Here is a 19,014-nt window from a genome sequence, read left to right as displayed (position 1 = left end):
AATTATTATAACTTACATGCCTTCATTACCAGGAACACCTTCATATATCTTCTAATTACTTCAACAATACTCTATTCCAAAGCACACGATAACCCGGTCCAAGTTTACACATTTTGCTTCAATCACCATTTTTAAGGAGTGGATGTTGAGGTGCTGTTCACTGGTATTTTACTGTCATCTGTTCCTGGTTAACGTGACGACCTGACACAATGTTAAACTAGCAATATTACTGCTTAAATACTATGGAGAAAGAGAATTACTGCACTTTTCTGCATTCTTCTAAAGTGTTACAAAATACAGGACAATCGGACACAAGCAGTAATGCCAATGAGACCATCGCAGGGCCCGCTTCTAGAAGCTGTGCTGAGCGGAAGCCCCCTCCCCCCCACAGCAGGATTTCCACAGGTGAAGGGACTCCAGTCCACCAGTGTTTGTTTTGCAGAATTCATGAGTCTGAGGGAATCTTCTCTCTCGCTCAAGTTACTAAGCCTCCACCATCCTTTGCTAATAGTGGAACATATGGGGCAGTATTTTTAGTCTCCCTGATTCTTTGCTATACATACTGTGGGTTGGTGTGCCATGTGTATACACATACCTATGCCAATAGTAATTATTTATTCAACACACATATGTGTATACATTCTTCTCTTGACTTTACACGATTAACAAGCTGCAGATAGCCACCGAGGAACACGAACAGACAAGGGCAAATCCAGCTAGACCGACTAGAACAGGGGGTGTCACTTACCTGCAAGAAAATGTGCAGATTCATTAAACAATCCAGAAACCATGTGGGCTAGAGGCATTTGAAAGCAAGGGCAGGGCCACACTCCCTAACTGTTTAATGGAATGATGACAATAAAGCAATATTTATAAAATTTGGTCCTTCCATCTCTGGCTAAAACAAGAATAGTCTACAGTAGGTTGGCAATGAGATGCAGAGGTGCTGTTGATCAGAGCTAAGTAACAGGAGATAATTACTACTTATTTGAAATTTGGGCGTGGCACATAACATCTGAATAAAAAGAAGAAAGAACCTGACTCTTTCAGCAGCTAAGATGTCTGTAGCAAGATGGCTGTCCATGCCAACCACCACTTTGATTCAGCAGCCTAAGAAGGCAGACCCCAAAGCTTAAGCCCAGGGTCCCCAAAAGCACTCAAGACACACATAGGGTCACTCTGTTCCTATTGCATATGGCGGTGGCTGGGCCTGCCTGGAGAGATGGCATTTCCCCAGGAATGTGGATGTCCATTCTGACAACACTCTCTTCACTCGGCATTCTCCTCCTCTCTCCCAATTTGAAGTCATCATTAGGGAGGAAAAATTACTGTATATACGCATGTATGTTTTGAACCAAAGAGTTTGGTTGTTCTTTTCTCCCAGCCCAGCCTTGATCCTGGGCAACAGGTATCACGCGATCCAAAGAGAACATGGATACGGCAACCAAAATGAAAGCTACCAGACTTCTGCTTCGGAGGCACTGTTGATTCAGACAGTAGCTTTTGGAGCCAAAAATATGCAGCAAAAGGAAAGGAACATAAACAAGGCTAAATGTCACCAGTGTTTGCCGACTTACAGACACCATCCATTTGTTTGTTCTGAAATGACGAGTGGACCATTTGGCAAATACAATGGTATTCACACAACAGTTCTGTCATCCTGCAGTGCAAACGACATCACGTCAGTGGCATTCCCATTTAATTTAAGAAGAAGGAAAGGGAGGAGGAGTAGAATGCAGAAAGAGTTTGGAGAGGGCTGTCATCCAAAGAGGCTGCACCCGGCGAGGCTCTGCATGGGGCCAGCGGAGAGCCTGCCCAGGGTGCTGGTTTCTGTGGGAGACCCCAAGGGGATAGCACCTTTGCTTTGTCCCATCAGAGACAAAGGGAAAGGCTCTGCAGCCAGTTGTGAGGCAGTCAGCAGGGGCAGAGCAGGCGGGATGGGGTGGTGATTTGCATTAATTGAAAGGATCTGCCCTTGGACTTCAGGACAAGCCAATTGGTCCTCCCTACTGAGGTCTAACATCAGGCCCTGGACACGCACCATGACTGGGGGCAGGCTGGACTATGGAAGTCAACAGCCAACCTGGAAATGATAAAACTGGACAAAGAAAGGGAGTGCAAAAGTTGTGCTTTATCCACAGGGTCTGTAAGCTGATAGTAAGAGTCAGCTCAGGAAGAGGAAGAGGAGAATAATTGCTCACTTGGCTTTAAGTAAAGCATGGCAGTTCTGGAGACCCCTATGACAGAGATTCCCTGGGCCTCCTAGGCTCACTGCCCTCCCATGTGTTGGCTGAACTGGGCACCTGTACACTTCGTGGATTTTGTGGTTCTCCTCCTGTGCCATTTAACTAATTTTCTTTCTCCATTAGAACCTGCTGGCTTCAGGGCCACACCTTAAAACTTAGAATTGTCCACGAGACCAAAAAACGTACCACCTATCATAGGCTATGTACCGGGAGCCTGTGCTTGGGTGTCTTCACGCACACATATGCAATGTTCAAACTGTCACACACCCCAGCCACAGCTCGCTTGGAAATCCCTGACTAACCACAGACCTTAGCCATTTCTTGGCCAAAGCCTGAGGTGGTAAGACTTATTTCCTACTCTGAAGCACCTGCTTTCTATCAGGAGGCGAACTGGGTAGAAACCGGCAGAGTGTGACCACAGTGATGGGATGTCACCACCAAATTGCCAGAACTGCCTTCCAAGCTAACATTCCCACTTACCAAGAAATAGCCATCAGTGACTTGGCATGGCGGACATGAGGAAATAAAATTGGCACGCCTCCATAACCTTGATGGAAAGTAAGATTTGTACCTGCTCAATGCTAAAAGGGACGACTGCAACCCAAAGATGTTTGGGCAGTGATGTCACCTCCTTGTGATAGCCTAACGTGGACATTCATCTCTTCTAGAAAATATCAGCTCCATTCATCCAAGCTCTTCTACCTCCATCATCTCTTTTTATCCTTATGCTTCTGTCCATCAAAGAGGTCCTACGTCTTTCTCCTCTGCTTGCTTGGCTGTGATGGTGGCGGCCCTGGACCCACCATGAGTCATTGGAGGAGGGTGTTCTCCTGCAAGTCTTTTACACTTAGACAGAGATGTGACCTTCCAGAAACAGCTACTCCAGGCTGTGTAGGTCTACAAGTCCGCTCTCACTCTCAGAAAATCTCCTGCATCTCTGGCATAAAATGGCAATAGATGGAATGTTGCAGCTGTTGACCTGAGTCCTGCCCACATCATCTCACAGGCCGGTGGGGTTGCAGAAGACGGTTTTCACATATCTTTTCTAGGGATGACCACAGCAACGCAACCTTCTTTATACTCGAGCAAGGGTGGACAAACTAGGACCCCTGGGCCAATTCTAACCCACTGCCTGTGTCAGTAAATTAAGTTTACTGGAATGCAGCCATGCCCATTTGTTTCTTTACTGCTTACTGGCTGCACTGTGCCGCCCAGCAGAGACCACAGAGCCTGTAAGCCTAATGGGTTCACTCTCTGACCTAGGAAAGTAGTTGCCTACCCCTGCTCTAGACTACATAGCTGGTAAAATGGTGAATATTTTCAGACTGCCTATGCTGAGAAATCAACAAGGTTTCTGGAGGACAGAAGTCACATTTCAAAAAGAGTTGAGCCTCTTTATCATTTCATCAGACATTTTAGAATACATGAGGTACAGAGTATTTTGAAGCCTGTCTTTTTTCTCTTTTTTTCAGGAAGGGGGTCTCTCATTGCCATGAAAGAACTCTTGGTCTCAGACATAATTTGGGTCAGGGAAGCCAGTTGCCCCTAATTGGGAATACTGAATCAATTGCTATTGATGACCTGCCCCTTCTCACTTGCTTTTTCCCAGGCTCAGTGGGTCACTCAGTCTGGGAGCCACTGTACAAGGACCTCAGGCCCACCACAGACAAGTTCCTAGATTCTCCTCGCTCAGCTGGGCTTCCCTGAGTGTTGGTAACTCCAAGAGTAAGGGGGTTGTACCCTGCTCATTCCCTTTCACTTAATTTGACTTTAGTCAACCCTATTCTTGGGCTCACCAAAGAACATAGAACAAACTCTGCTCAACACACCATGGTTCCCAGTCATCCATCCAGGGTTCAAAAATAAAAGTAGTGGTTGCTCTTCAAATCCACAAACTCTGGAGTGAAGCAAGTTCTGTCCCTGGGCCACGCAGCCAGTCCCACAGGTGCTGTACAGACCCACCTCTGTGCAGTCTGGGGCCCACCAGAGCACTCTCAGATATCCAGCTACTGGCTGATCCAACAGTTCATCAGATTTCTCAGCCTGGACGAAGAAGCTGTCTGCCTTGTTTTGTCAGTGGGTATGAATGCTGCTCTGGTCTGCCCTGGCCCCTCTTAGTAGATAATCACATGGATCCTGTCCCATTACAAGACCAAGGTCAAATCCATTCCAACAAAACCAAGGGCACATCCAAGTTCTCCCATGGCATGGGAGTGCCCTTGTACATTATGCTCTTCAATAGAATAAAGAAAGGTGGGCCATGCCTGGAGCCTGGAAATGGGGACTTTGATTGGAGCAGGATTTCTTGTAATAAGATCAAGCCCAGAGTGGGACCTGACTCACTCTAGAAGCCAACAACACATGCCCTTCAGTTTAATCCAAGATGGCTCAGTCACCTTCTTAGGATCATCTGTAACATGTCTCTGATCTTTAGAAATTCATGCTCAAGCTCTCAATGTTGGCAAATGCTGCATGCTTCCCCTACCCAGCTGGCTGGGATGGCCTTTCTCCTGGCTGTCTCTCACTGCTGCATTGCCTAGGAGTCGATAGTGCACATAGGCCAAGACCCCAGGACTATGAAACTGAGGAATGTAGGACCAGAGCTTTAAAAGTAGAAAGCAGGCATGCAGAATTACAAATCCAGAAGTAGAGTCTACAACGTGAGGATCACCCACAAAAAGTTAAAGGCCCCTTCTCCACTCACCAGCTTGTGTCAGCAGAGCCACTGAGCTCTGGGGGGAGGGGGCTCTACATGACTTGAACAAGGTCTTTCCTGATGCTTCTCCCAACAATTTCACATGAGAATAGACACAGATGGACATCAGCTCATCCGACAAGCCTGTTTCTAGGGGCATCAAAGCAGGGATTTGGGTTTACTAACCAGGCAAAATCAGACTCCAAACTCTCTTGAGATAAGAACTATCAGAATAATTCTTCAGTTGTGCAAAGCCCAGCTTCTTGAGGAAACCAGCTATCAAGCTGGTGGGCCTGTTTGAAAATCCATATCTACTCTGAGTGGAGCAGAGAGGAAGGAATAAACATTAGGAATATTTGATTCCTTGTGCCAATATCATATCCACCTTGGCAAAGTCAAGCCAACGGGAGTTTGAGGTTTTCAACTATCATTTGTGCTTTCTGCAATGCTAAAAAGACAGTAGACTAGGCAGGAAGAAAAATGTCCCCAAATGCCCCCTCTGTAGTTCAGTGAGTTTAAGTTTTCCTCCCAGATATCAGTTCTTAGGAAGGATGAATATGCCTGGCCCTCCCATGTCACAACAGCCAGTAAGAAATCAAGAAGAGGACTTTTGATTATGGTAGGCTGGCGTGGGAGAGGGGAATGAGAACTGGACAGAGTCAAGACATCCCCCCCACCCAAGCAAACACAGAGGCCAGGGAAGGGCCTTTCTTGCCTGCTCCCAAACTAAGCAAGAGGATGCAGAAGGACTGAGGATAAATGAAATGCAGAACTTGTGCTCTCTAAAAATCGGCATTTTTTGGCTAGAATAACTTTTGGCATCTTAGCCTGAGTTCAAGCTGGAGTAGTGGGACCTGGATACCCCACTGGGAAAGCAACCAGGTACCCCAGAACCTGGCTGGGCTGAGGGTCTTCATTCCCCTTTCAGGACAGGGGCTGCAACTTACATCTCAGGCTGTCACCCAGTGGCTGAAAAGGCTGACTAAGCAAAGCTTTTGCTTGTACCCTAGAAATGTCAGGGGAGTGTGGTGAGCTGCTATTTGGGGAGGGGGAGAAGGGCCTGAGAGCTGCAGCTCAGAGGAAAGGGCTCCCTGATACCGCTTCCCCTCCACCCTCGCCTCCTGCAAAAGGACACAAGCAGACATGCTTCCTCAAAGGCAGGCAGCCTTCCTTCGGCATTGATAGGACGATGGGAAAATTAATAGGGGTAATATGAGCTCATTTCAATAATAATGAGCGTATAAACATGCCAGGTTTTGATCTTTTCTGATGCATGGATTCCTGGCAGGAACTAGGGTCCTACGTAGGTATTTGAAAGAACTGAAAATAGACTTAAAAAAAAATCCCCAAACAACAATGAAAAAGAAAGCACTCCAATCACAAACTTAAAACAACAACAATAATAAAAAAAAAAAAAGACAAATATCGCTCCCCTGGAAGAAAAGAAAAAAAAAAAAATTGGACTGACATGAAACCCTTTTCTCCTTCCTTTAAATATTGTTTTTAACAGCTTCAAAAGTAATGAATTGTATGTGACTAAAAATAGATCTGGGGGTGCTGGTTAATGGGGCCTTATGAATCATTCAGCATAAGGAACTGTCAATATTTTTTTGAGCTGTCAGAAATCCATTTAGTGATTTTTGACAATTCAAAAAATATTTCTGACTGCTTGATCCAGTTCTTAGTGAATTAGGGAAGGAGAGAGAAAAAGAAATATATCAATTTAAATTATGAACTGAATCCAGCTTGCTGATCGCGCTCTGTGCTAAAAGGAATGTCAGGATTCAGAAGTTAAATAGGATCTTCGCTCCCTCCCTCCCTCCCTTCCTTCTTTCCTTCCTTGCTTCCTCCCTCTTGTCCTTCTTTCCTTGCTCCCTCCCTCCCTCCCTTCCTACTTTCCTTCCTTTTTTGAACAAATAAAGTCAAAGAAATGCATTCATGTGCTACAGATGGGAAGATACCATGGTCATTTGTCTCTAGTGGGAAATTTGGGCCTGGAAATAACACACTGAACTTCAATTTGGAGAAAGACTTTCAAATAAGAATATCTGGGTGCCAAGAGAATGACTTTGATCCTCCCTGCCCACACCGACATTCATTTGATGCAGTTCTAGGCTTCAAATCTAGCATTACTTTTTAAGATCTGGAATTACTTTGGAGTAAACATATTCTTTAAGGAAGTAAAGAATTGCCAATTTGCTAACAAGATCAGGCAGGCATAAATCCAAGACAGACAGATCACAACACTGCTAACCAGGGACTTCATAATGTACACTTCTTGTTAGAACAACAGACAGACGGGTTAAGAGACAGACAGAAGGCAATAATAGAAGGCCAAAGTCACAGTAACTGCCATTTGATATGTCTGAAGATGAATCACAAACACCCCACAACCATCTCCCTATTTGGAGAGAGGGTCACTTTATTTCTACATTGTGGTTAGTGTGATATGATTTTAGTATCCTCTAAGTCATTACAAAGAAAAGTTTCAGAAAGCAGATTTGGCTTAGCAAAGCAGTAAGGAATTGTCTTTAGGCATCTTATGCGTGAGTTGGAAAGACTGAAAAGTTTGCAAGTTACCAGGTCTCTTTTTCTTTTTGTTTTTTAAGCTTTTCCTTTCCCCCTCAAGTTATGGATTAAAAAACAGGAGTAGTTCATGCTGTGAGACCCCGCCCCCTTCTCTATGCCTTCAGTACAGGCATTTCAGATCACAATAATGCAAACTGAAACACAAAAGTAGGAGGTCCAACACTTCTAAATGAACTTGACTCTCATGATTGTCTACATTGCGTATACAGCATAGTTGGGGGTATTTTATGTGTAGTTCAAAATCTGCTCATGGATAGATTTACCCCATCTTTAAAAAAATGCACAAATCAGCACTGATGTTTTTGGGAAATGAACTAAAGGAAGAGGATTCTAAAACTTACCACACAAGTCTGGCCTCTTGATACATCCAGAATTTGCTGTGCTACTTGCAAGTCCGTTAAAGGCTGCTAAGCCATCAGAGCTATAGGCCCTGAGGACCGACAGCACGTTCATCGGCTTCTCCAGGCCCTGGGGCCCCCGCTCTGGCTTGGGCAGGCCCGCAGTGGGGTCCTGGGCTGGAAGAAGGCCCGGGCTATGCCACTGCTTCTCCGACGCCTGGGGCAGAGGGGAGACCAGTCCCTGGACAGGCTGTGGGGTGCCCGTGGGCAGCAGGCCATCCCCGCTGTCGCTGCCCCCGTCCTTGCTCAGGGCAGGCGGCTTGCTCATCACCTCCGGCTCTGTGTCAATATCCTCTTCCTCGTTGTTTTCTCCCTTGGAGGAGTCCATGTCCTCTGAGGAGGCGATGTCCGAGAGGTCATCAGTAGTGTTCTTATTTGTGGTTTCGGGGATCAGGATCGGGGCGTCATCTTCGGAGTGGGCCTTCCCGTCGGGCTCCCTGTTGGGGCAGGAGCTGGCGGCCCCTGAGCCCAGCAGGCCTGGGTAAACACCGAACTGCTTGTAGAAGTCTGATGGGAAGCTACAGAACGAGGGGTCCACGTGGCTGGGCCACGGGCCGCTCTTCTGCTCCCCCAGAGTCTCTTTGACCTGTCCTTGGGCCATCTTCTCGGAAGCCGAGTCTAGAGGTCCCATCATGGTGGAAAGCGCCATCTCTTTGTTTGATTGTACCGAGGGCAGCAAGGCCACTTTACTGGCCTCCCGGGCTTGGTCTTTGCAATTGACTGTCACCCCGATAGCGTTATCTTTGCGTTTCGCTTTGCCCAGGTGGTTGGCCTGGAGATGAAGAGCCATCAGCTCCATAGAGGACGTTGTAAAAGCACAAAACAAGCAGCCGTGCCACGCAATGCTATCTTGCACAGTCACCGAGGAGCCCGGGAGGGAGGCAGCGTCCGGCCGCACGGACAAGTCCAGGGGCTCATACTGAGACTTCTCAGACTTCCTGGGGGCCACCTTGCTGCCCACCTTCTCCTCGCCGCTGTCCGCCCCGTGGACCTTCATGGAAGGAGGGTCAGAGAGGGCTTTGTCCTTCAAGTCCTTCTCCTTCTTCAAGGAGCTTAGGACAAAGCTGTCCATGAACGCTTGCAAGGACCCTTGGAAATTCACACCGTTGTTCACGATACTTTGATAAGCTCTCCCGATTTCAGAGAAGTGGGTGCTTTTGGAAGGAAGGTCAGTGCCTTTCAGGGTGTCTGAAGGAGCCTCAGAAGACATGCCACTGGCCTGTCCTGTGTGATCTCCGGACGAGAGCGCTCCTGACGTCCACTGCTGAGACGCAGGGCCACCTCTGAAGTCGATTCCGGGGAGCCCCTTAAAGGCGCCCCTCAGGATGTCTGGCCTGATAAACAAAGCGGCTTTGTTGGACAGCTCGTCCCTGTGGTCTTGGTTCGGGGGCTGCCCAGACAGTGGCCCAGCTCCATTCTGCCGCTCCCGGTGGTGCCGTTCTAGGTGGTATTTTAAGGAAGCTGATTGGGTACCGGCATAATCACAGTGGGGACACTTGTAGGGTTTCTCACCTGCAAGATTTTGGTATAAGGAGAAAAAAAAAAGTGTTAATCTCATTTTGGTGTGCTGAACAAGGCTAGAAGGATCAACATTTGTAACATTTGTTCTTGGAAACAAAGCAGCTCAAACTAATAATTAGTTAGAGAACAACTGTTTTTTAATAGAAGAATAATTCGTACTCTTAAGCTTTTTTAATGATTTTGTACCATTTGGGACTATTCAGGAATGACATACTATCTACACACAATTAGCTATCTTTTTCTTTATCTAACATGTGAAAACGGCTGTAGATTTAAAAGCTATGATTATGAAAATTAAGCATAATAATTTCAACCACAGTGATCATTAAAAGTAGAAGTTTAAAAAGACAAAGTATGTAACAAATGGGTGGTTGCAATATTTTGTGTATACAATAGCTCTAAAATTTGTTTAAATTATACACATGGAAACCATTTTTAAACCTAAAAATTTTATGGCACTGTTACGCAAGACTGAAATGAATGATTTAAGTCTTGCTCTGCAGTAAATCATGGATATAATTAGCAAATGGCATACTGCACAAGTAATTTATCATTATTTGGAGGGCACCATTCCAGACGGGCTCAGATATCTGCAGACCTACTGCATTGTTTCTAAATAAAGAACTATAAATACCGATTCTATAAAATATTAATACCATTACAGTGCATTATGATTGCAGCATGTAAAGACATATAGTTAAGATAAAAAGCAGTCAATAAAACTTAAAAGAAAATGAGTAATAAAAAGGCACAAAATATATTTAGTTTCTGTATTTGAAATTAACATTATCTACTGGTCTTTGTAGTGCCTTAAATTTGTACTAATGGCAAACCTAATGCTCCGGTAGTAAAATGTGTAATTTACCTATAATAAGCGCTTTCTAGAGAATAAAAATAGCTTTAAAGACTGTTTTAAAACATATAAGATCATTTTCATGAATTAAATATTTATTTAAATCCAACACACAACTTCTATTGTTCTTTCCACTATGGAAAAAATACCATGACATACGACCGAGACCTGCCTGCATTATTGGAGAGGAAAAGAGAGGAGGGTAAACAAATGCGAATTTAAATATATTCTAAGAATTTGTGCACAGTCCAGGGTCTTTTCTGGACCTTGGAATCAAAAAGCTCTCTGGAAGGAATGGGACTGTTTGAGTTCCTTGTTTACAACAGCACTCTGTCAATAATCACAATTATTTCTCCAAGGAAACTCAGGCATTCCCCACTACTTCTTCTGTTCTGTTGTAAAACAGAGTGATCTAAAGCAATAGCAAGTCAAGGGTGAATGGTGTATTCTGGAGACATCTTACCATGTCTAGTCTCAGATGATGCTGGATTCCCAGTCTCCAGGCACAGGGTAGTTTGGGGGTAATCTACTTATTAGGGGCAAGGGGAGGATGCATGGATTTTGTAAATAAGAGGACCCCCAGCCTGGGTTCTGACAGAGGACTCCGTGTCACCTCCAGACTGTGTGCTCCAGCCTTGGAGAAGCTATACCTGCCTCATCAGATGGGGGCTGTGTACTTCTCTTTCCCACCAACGTGCAGCTGAAGGTTCCCCGGGACGCATCAGACAGGACCCAGCTGGGACTCTCTTTCTCAAGACCAGTGACATGGATCTACAGGAAGACTCAGACCCTTTGACGTAGAGGTACAAATGGCTTAAGGCACCATTTCCCACTTCTTGAAGTCAATGCCCATGATAGGCTCCAATTCCCTTCAGTCACTGCTATGTGACATCTCACTGGAGACTAGGGAACTCTGTGGGATGGGCATTGTGGATGGGGTACTTCTGGGCTGACCTAGAAGTCCAGTGCCAATTGCAGCAGAGGCAGCCCCTGAAGCTAAGGGGCCGGGATTGGGGGGGAGCGGGCTGTGGGGCTTGTGGCAGGAAAGCCTGACAAGGAACTCACGATCCTGGTCCACGGGCTGGTGTAAGGCCTGGGGGACGGCCCTGCAGTGAGAGCTGGCAAAGGTGCCTGCAGGTATTGGATGAGACTCAGGATGCATTTCAAAAATGCACCTGGAAATGATTAAGCGCATCTGGTGAAGGGTGTGCAGAGCATGCATGGGCATCCATCAGCATGAGCTGCAGCGGGAGAAGGCAGGGCTTCCCTCCACGCCTGGTGGGGTGGGGGCTGCGTTTCCTGGCCGACTGCAAGGATGCTCGGGGGATGTGTGTCGATTACCAAGGGACACACACTTGAAATGCTCATTGGAGCAGCGGTTCTCAGACTGTACTGAGCATTAGAACCCCCAAGGGAGTTTAAAACAACAGTCCTGGGACCCAAAGCACAGCAGTTCTGATTCCCTGGGTCTGGGGGAGGGAGGCAGAAGTGGGTGGTTCCATAGGTGTCCCTGATGATTCTGATGTCAACAGTGTAAACGTTATATTTTGAAAAATCAAAGTGGAGCTGCTTGAAGAGCTTTAACAAGTGCTGATAACCTGTCCCACCTTTATTTCCAGAAGTTCCCCTGGCAGACTGGCCTTTGGGGTTGGCCTGAGGGGGCAAAGGCCCCCTCACGTGACCCTCTATGGAGCCTGGGTGGAGAACCACTACATGGAGCCTCCCTGGGAAGTGCCTTTCTAGGTTGATGCTGTGGGATGGAGTAGCAGAGGAACTAGTCTGGACCTCTGTACCGCAGGAGGCGTTTGGAGAGCCTGGGATAGATATCCTGGACTATTTTTGCTCCACTGGGCACAGGATTCTCATCTTGGGACCTTTACTTCCTTGACCTGTATTGTGGCAAGTTAGAGCATTGTTCTCTGTGGCATCGTGTCAATTCTAAAGGCTGCGTCCAGAGCTAAACCAAGTTTCCTGAATGATGCCAGAGACATACATGTCCATACATGAATGCAACTGCACACCCAGAAACACACAGATTCATTCACACAGGCTGTGAGGGAATGAGCAAGTCCCTACCCACCCAGTGCTGTAATTCTTCAGTACTCAAACTTCACTGAAACTAGGTGAAGAATCAAAAAGACAAGACCCCTGCTCTCACAGCTTTGAGAGGAGACATAGCAGAGATATTACAGTGGGAGGCACACCACACATTACACACACACACCACACACCACATTCACACACACAGACACTGTACACATACCACACATCACACGCACACGTACCACACCACACACACACCACACAGCACATTCACACACACAGACACTGTACACATACCACACATCACATCACACACATACCACACCACACACACATACCACAGAGCACACACACACATACCACACACAACCCACACGCCTCATTACACACCACACACACACACAGACACTATACACATACCATACCACACACAACCCACACATCTACATCACATTACACACTACACACACACACATACGACATACCACACATCACACACAAACACGTACCACACCACACACACAGCACACACACACACACATACCACACACAACCCACACGTCACATTACACACCACACACACACACACACCACATACCACACAGCACACACACATGTACCACACCACACACACACCACACAGCACACACACACACATACCACACACAACTCACACGTCACATTACACACCACACACACACACACCACATACCACACAGCACACACACATGTACCACACCACACACACACCACACAGCACACACACACACATACCACACACAACTCACACGTCACATTACACACCACACACACACACACACACACATGTACCACACATCACATCACACAGACCACACCACACACACACCACACAGCACACACACACACACCACACACAACCCACACATCACATTACACCACACACACACACACACACACACACACCACATACCACACATCACATCACACAGACCACACCACACATACATACCACAGAGCACACACACATACCACACACAACACACATCACATTACACACCACACAGCACACACACACACACCACACACAACCCACACATCACATTACACACACACACACACACACACACACACCACATATCACACATCACATCACACACACCACACCACACACACATACCAAAGAGCACACACACACATACCACACACAATCCACATGTCACATTACGCACCACACACACACACAGACACTATGCACATACCATACCACACACACATACCACACACAACCCACACATCTACATCACATTACACACTACACACACACACACCCCCATACCACACAGCACATACACAGATACCACACAATCCCCAACATACACACCACACATCACACACACACACACCACACACAACCCACACATCACATTACACACCACACACACACCACACACCACATCACACACACCACACACAACCCACACATCACATTACACTCCACAGACACACACATATACACCACATACCAAAAACCACATCACACACACACCACACCCACATATCACACAGCATACACACATACAGATACCACACAATCCCCCTCATACACACCACACATCACACACACACAACCCACACACAATCTACACATCACATTACACACCACACACACACACACACACACACACCACATACCACACATCACATCACACACACCACACCACACACACATACCACACAAATACCACACACAACCCACACACACACACACATACCACACACAACCCACACATCACATTACAAACACCACACACATACCACACACCAAATCACACACACCACACACACACAACTCAGCACACACACACACGCACATATATCATACATACCCCATATATCACATCACACACACCACATTACACACACCACACACACATGCAGACACCACACAAACCCCTCCCCACACACCACACAACCACACACAGACACTACATATATGCCACGCACATTCACACACACAGAGACACCACATACATACCACAGACACACACATACACAGAGACACCATTGACATCACATACCACACAACCACACACACACAGACACCACACATATACCACATATCACATCACACAAAAAACACACACACACATACCACATAGCACACACACATACAGATGTCACATAAACCCCCTACACACACACACACCACACAACCACACACACAGACACTACATACATATCACACACATGCAACACACACATACTACACACACACCACACACACACACACACATCACACAATGTAGGAGAGGATCTCTTCACTTGACTCATTGCTCTTTCTCCAAGTAGGCTTAGACCTCCACTGTTTCAGGGGAGAAAGACCACAGTTGAGACACAAGGATAGTTCGTTCTCAGCATTTGAGTCTCCACCTGATAAATTCAGGGCCACTAATAGAGTCCTCCAGGGTTATTTCGACTGCACAGGTTCTAGAAAGCCCCCGTGCACCTCCCCTGAGCACACCCTGGAAGAGCCCTCAGCGGTGGGTTTCTCCATGTGGCTTCACCTCCAAGTTCCTGAGGGGCTTTGTTTGGGTGACTGCCCCCTACCACCCAGTACCCCAGATAAATGCTCCAGAGTGAGCTCCATGGGATAAACCCACAAACTTTAGATATCTTGTTCCAAAATGAACAAAAACCCAGTTTCACTTTCTTTATAATCCCTAATGTGTAATAATCACTATTGCCCTCTGCCTTGAAGCCTTTCCTTGGCTCTCAGGGGCTTCATCATCATGAAGAGGACAGGGAAATGCTGCTGAGACCACTGCCAGCCCGGCTGGGTGCATTTCTGGCCAGCAGACCAGGGTCGGGGGTGGGGGGGGGGGGCGGTGAGCATATCCCCTGGGGAATCCTGGCTGCGCCACGGTCTTGTTTCTATTGCAAACATCCCAGCTGTTTCCCAGCCTCCCTGAGGGCACATTTCGGTGTGCTCGGGAGGCAAACGTCTCACCACAGTGGCCTGGACTGCGTGGGAGAAACTGTCAGCACATTCAGCGCTCGGAGGTGCAGTCAAGGTCTGCTCTTCACTTTGCTTGACAGGACAAATGCCGAGCCCCATGCCGGGAGCCTCTCCTTAGTCAGCGCCACCCCGTCTGGCCTGTACTAGGCTGGCTTTAACAAAGCCCCAGGCTTCCACCAAGGAGCGGGTCAGTGGGCCACCCAGCCCTCTTCTACCAGCCGGGCTCTGCCTGAGACTTGGAAAGGCGTTCTGTGCAGCCCTGTGGCCCAGGCAACCTCAGACCCTGCCAGCAGCTCTGTCCAGTTGAATGATTGTCCACTTAGGTCCATAATGAGTCCAAATCTACTTGGGGGATCAGACAATTCGCCCCAGGCCTCCAGGGCAACATGAGCCCTCTGGTCACCTCCATGATATTTGGATTCAATATCTTTGCATCTGCTTGTTGCAGGAGCCACACACACAGATGCTTTCAGAACCCAACAGATGATAGGAGTGTGCGAAAGAGCGGGGTGGGGGGCCACCCCCCTCTCCTGGAGGGGAACTGTCACCCAGCGCCATCAGGAGCGAATACTAGGACCTTTGACTGTCTAAGGAATGTCTTACCTCAAGATTTCTACATGCAATATCCCAGTTATTAAATAATGGCATGCACTTAAAAACTTTTTCAAGCCAAGGACCCCATTCTGCAGACTGCATCTGGTCTATGAAACTTGTGTCTGGGAAAAGCACGATGAGTGTTGAGCCTTTCATCCACTGAAGGAAGCAGGATAGCCAATGGGGGTGCCTTTCTGTGGGGAAACTTCTCACAATATTTTAAAGGAATAGGATGTGGTCCCAAACAATGCATTGCTAGAAAAGAAAGTTTTGCTAGAAAAGGCATAATAAATTAAAAAACTGCCAGTTCATCATTTCATGGACTAGTGAAATTATTGAAACCATCTTACATTAAACCAGCTACCCACTGACACATGGCATAAGATGTATATTCAATTTTGGAATATCATTGATAACATCTCCAAGTCATTGTATCATAAATTTTAAGAAATATACGACCAGTGGTTTAATTAGTTCACTGTACCTATTTTTACATGGTCATGTCTTTCATCATTCTGAGCCTCACTTTGCACTTGATATTCAAGGAAACTTCACTGTTCTGGGGAGTTATTCTGGAACTATTCAGAGCAAGTTCCCTATAGCACTTCTCCAAAAATGACAGGGGGATTCATTTTATTCTCTTTGGAAATCCCTTTATCAAGCTTTTAAGAAGGGCTTCATGTGTCTAACTTTTGTATGTGTGTGTTAAACCACAAAAGTGCTTTTGCTTTTAAGTTGGGGAACCGAATATTTTTCTCTATTTGCACCCTCTATTTGATATTTATTTAGTCTTTCTACATATCTTTACTTAGTTAATACCAGGAGAGATAAATATGGTGGTGCCTTTGCAGCGAAGCTTCAGTACATTAATATAAATTGTACACTAATTCCCCCAAAGCATATATATGTTGTAAACCTGAAGACTTTTCACACAGCTGCTTATTGCTAAACAGTGCCTTGTCCAGAAGGGGACAATCTGTGTCTCTAATTGCTGTCACTGAAGCCGAGATTCATTATGTGACTTTCCCATTAAAATGTGAGCATTAATTTGTATAATGAAATATCACCCACTGCAGTGTTCATTAGCCATGCCCTACTGTATACGGCACATTGTTAGCTACCTAGAAACTGTAGTTAATTTCACTAATGGATATTTCCCTACTTAGTGTTTGGTAGGAAATTTATACTGTAACATTACCTCTTAAACTTTTAAGGAAATTTAAATTCAATCAATTATTTTCAACAAAAGTTTGGGATGTCATTAAGGCAAGAAAAGCAAGGATGGGGGACTGTGGAGGAAGAAAATGGGCTTTTAGTTCATCTTAGAGAAACGGTGGAATTTTAATTCAAAACAAAAAGAAAAAAAGGAATCATCTCCTTTTGGGCAAGTGGGTCTTTTGTTTTTTCATCATTACACAGGTGGCTGTCCCCCACAAAGAACAACAACTCACACTCTCCTTTTAGAAAAGGATATGGGAAGCGCGCCCATTTTAACCAATCCTTTCTTGAACATTTATTCAAAGTGCTTTTATAAATGTTAAAACAGCCTGGTTACCTCGCCTAGAAGAGGAAATACAGACGCATCAAAGGTAAGCTGTGTGCGTATCAGGTGTAAGGCACCTGGCTTAGGTGGCTGAACTTTCATCCCACCCACATCTGCATACCAGTCGGTGCTTAGTTAGAAGGCAATTTCCAGAAAGGCAGTGGGAGTTTATCTTCTCCACGAGACCAGCGTCTACTCCACCCCACCTTCCACGCCAGCGCCAGGGCGCCTCCACCAGCCTCTGTGGCCATGCCCCTGCCTCACCACCTCCCTAAGCTCCTCGTGCAAAGGGTAAACAGAGGCAAGCCAGGTCAAGGGGGCCTCAGGCCAGGCTGAGTTAGGGGAGGGGAGGAGCCAGGGTGCACAGTACTTCCCTTTTAAATCGCCGAAAGGCTGCGTCAACACACCTTGTGGGTACAAGTCACTTCCTTTCCTCCCGCTGGTTATGGTGTGGACACACACTGTCAAAGAAATGTCGCATTAATTCCCTAAAACAAGCCAAAGGTTCACCCAGAAAAGTAAAAATAGCAGTACAGCACAGTGGTTAAAAGAATGGGATTCTAAATGAGGCAGATCTGAATTATGATCTGTAGTCAATGCTGGGCAACTCCAAGTGGGTAACCTCACGTCTCTGAGGCTCAGTTCCCTCCCTTGCAAAGGGGATGAGGTGGGGAGGAGAGGAGGGGGTGGGATGGGAGGGGTGGAACCTGGTCTCCAAGGTGCTGTGAGGATTAAGGGGTTAATAATAATCATCCATGAGCAGTGAGCCGCACTTAGCAGTGTTTGCAAATGTGAGTGCATAGAAAGTGATGACTACAGTGACTACCTTTGTCATTGTTATATTATCCTTGTTGGCTGAATTTTTCTGTGGCCGTCGGTTGCTGTCATGCTGTGTAGACAGCCTCAGTCATGAAGCAAGAAAACCCCCAGGGTGTGCCTCCCCCCCCAGGAAGAGCTCCCAGCCCTCTGGAGGGACTGCAGGAGAGAAGGTCTCTCACCCCCACCGCTTCCTTCAGACCCATCAGACAAAGAAGACTCATGCCTGGTGCCAAGAATGCAGGTGAGCCCCAAGGAGGACACCCTGTGTATCCCACCCAGGCAGCACCCAGCCGCTGCATCCTGGAGGAAGCACCCAGAAGGGTAGGCAGTGCTGGGCATGCCCTTTAGCCCACCCTGAGACCCCCAGAGAACCACTGCTGGCTTCCCTGTGCAAATCTAGTCCCATAAAGAGGTTCCCAACTCTGGGCCAGAGCCGCACATGCAGCAAATAAAAACCAGATTAATAAACCACGCACATACTTTGAGAGGGGACAAAAACTAATGAGATTTATTTTTAATTAGTCTCTGAACTTTAGCGCCTCCAAGTTTTCATGAGTGAGATTGCTTAGTACATTTCTCTACACTGGTCATTCCTGAGACAGCAGGCATCACCAGGGACACTCGACACACAGGTGGGCCAACACACGGGGTGTTCTATCCTTCTGGGGCTTGTGGGGAACACAGGCCCCTCCAGCCTTTCAGGAACTGATCAGCA

At 46.6% G+C, this 19,014-nt stretch overlaps 1 protein-coding gene across 1 annotated transcript in view; it reads right to left on the bottom strand.

The window, feature by feature from the left end:
- The window catches only part of ZNF536 (zinc finger protein 536), a 443,484-nt gene that overhangs the window by 141,514 nt on the left and 282,956 nt on the right, over positions 1 to 19,014 (bottom strand). The window contains exon 6 of the mRNA XM_061138921.1: positions 7,872 to 9,440. Coding sequence (XP_060994904.1) covers positions 7,872 to 9,440 — 1,569 coding nt within the window. The remainder of the gene's footprint in view (positions 1 to 7,871; positions 9,441 to 19,014) is intronic.

The sequence above is a fragment of the Dama dama genome, chromosome 4 (assembly GCF_033118175.1).
Source record: "Dama dama isolate Ldn47 chromosome 4, ASM3311817v1, whole genome shotgun sequence".
NCBI classification, from domain to species: domain Eukaryota; kingdom Metazoa; phylum Chordata; class Mammalia; order Artiodactyla; family Cervidae; genus Dama; species Dama dama.
This window is presented reverse-complemented; position numbering and strand designations above follow the sequence as displayed.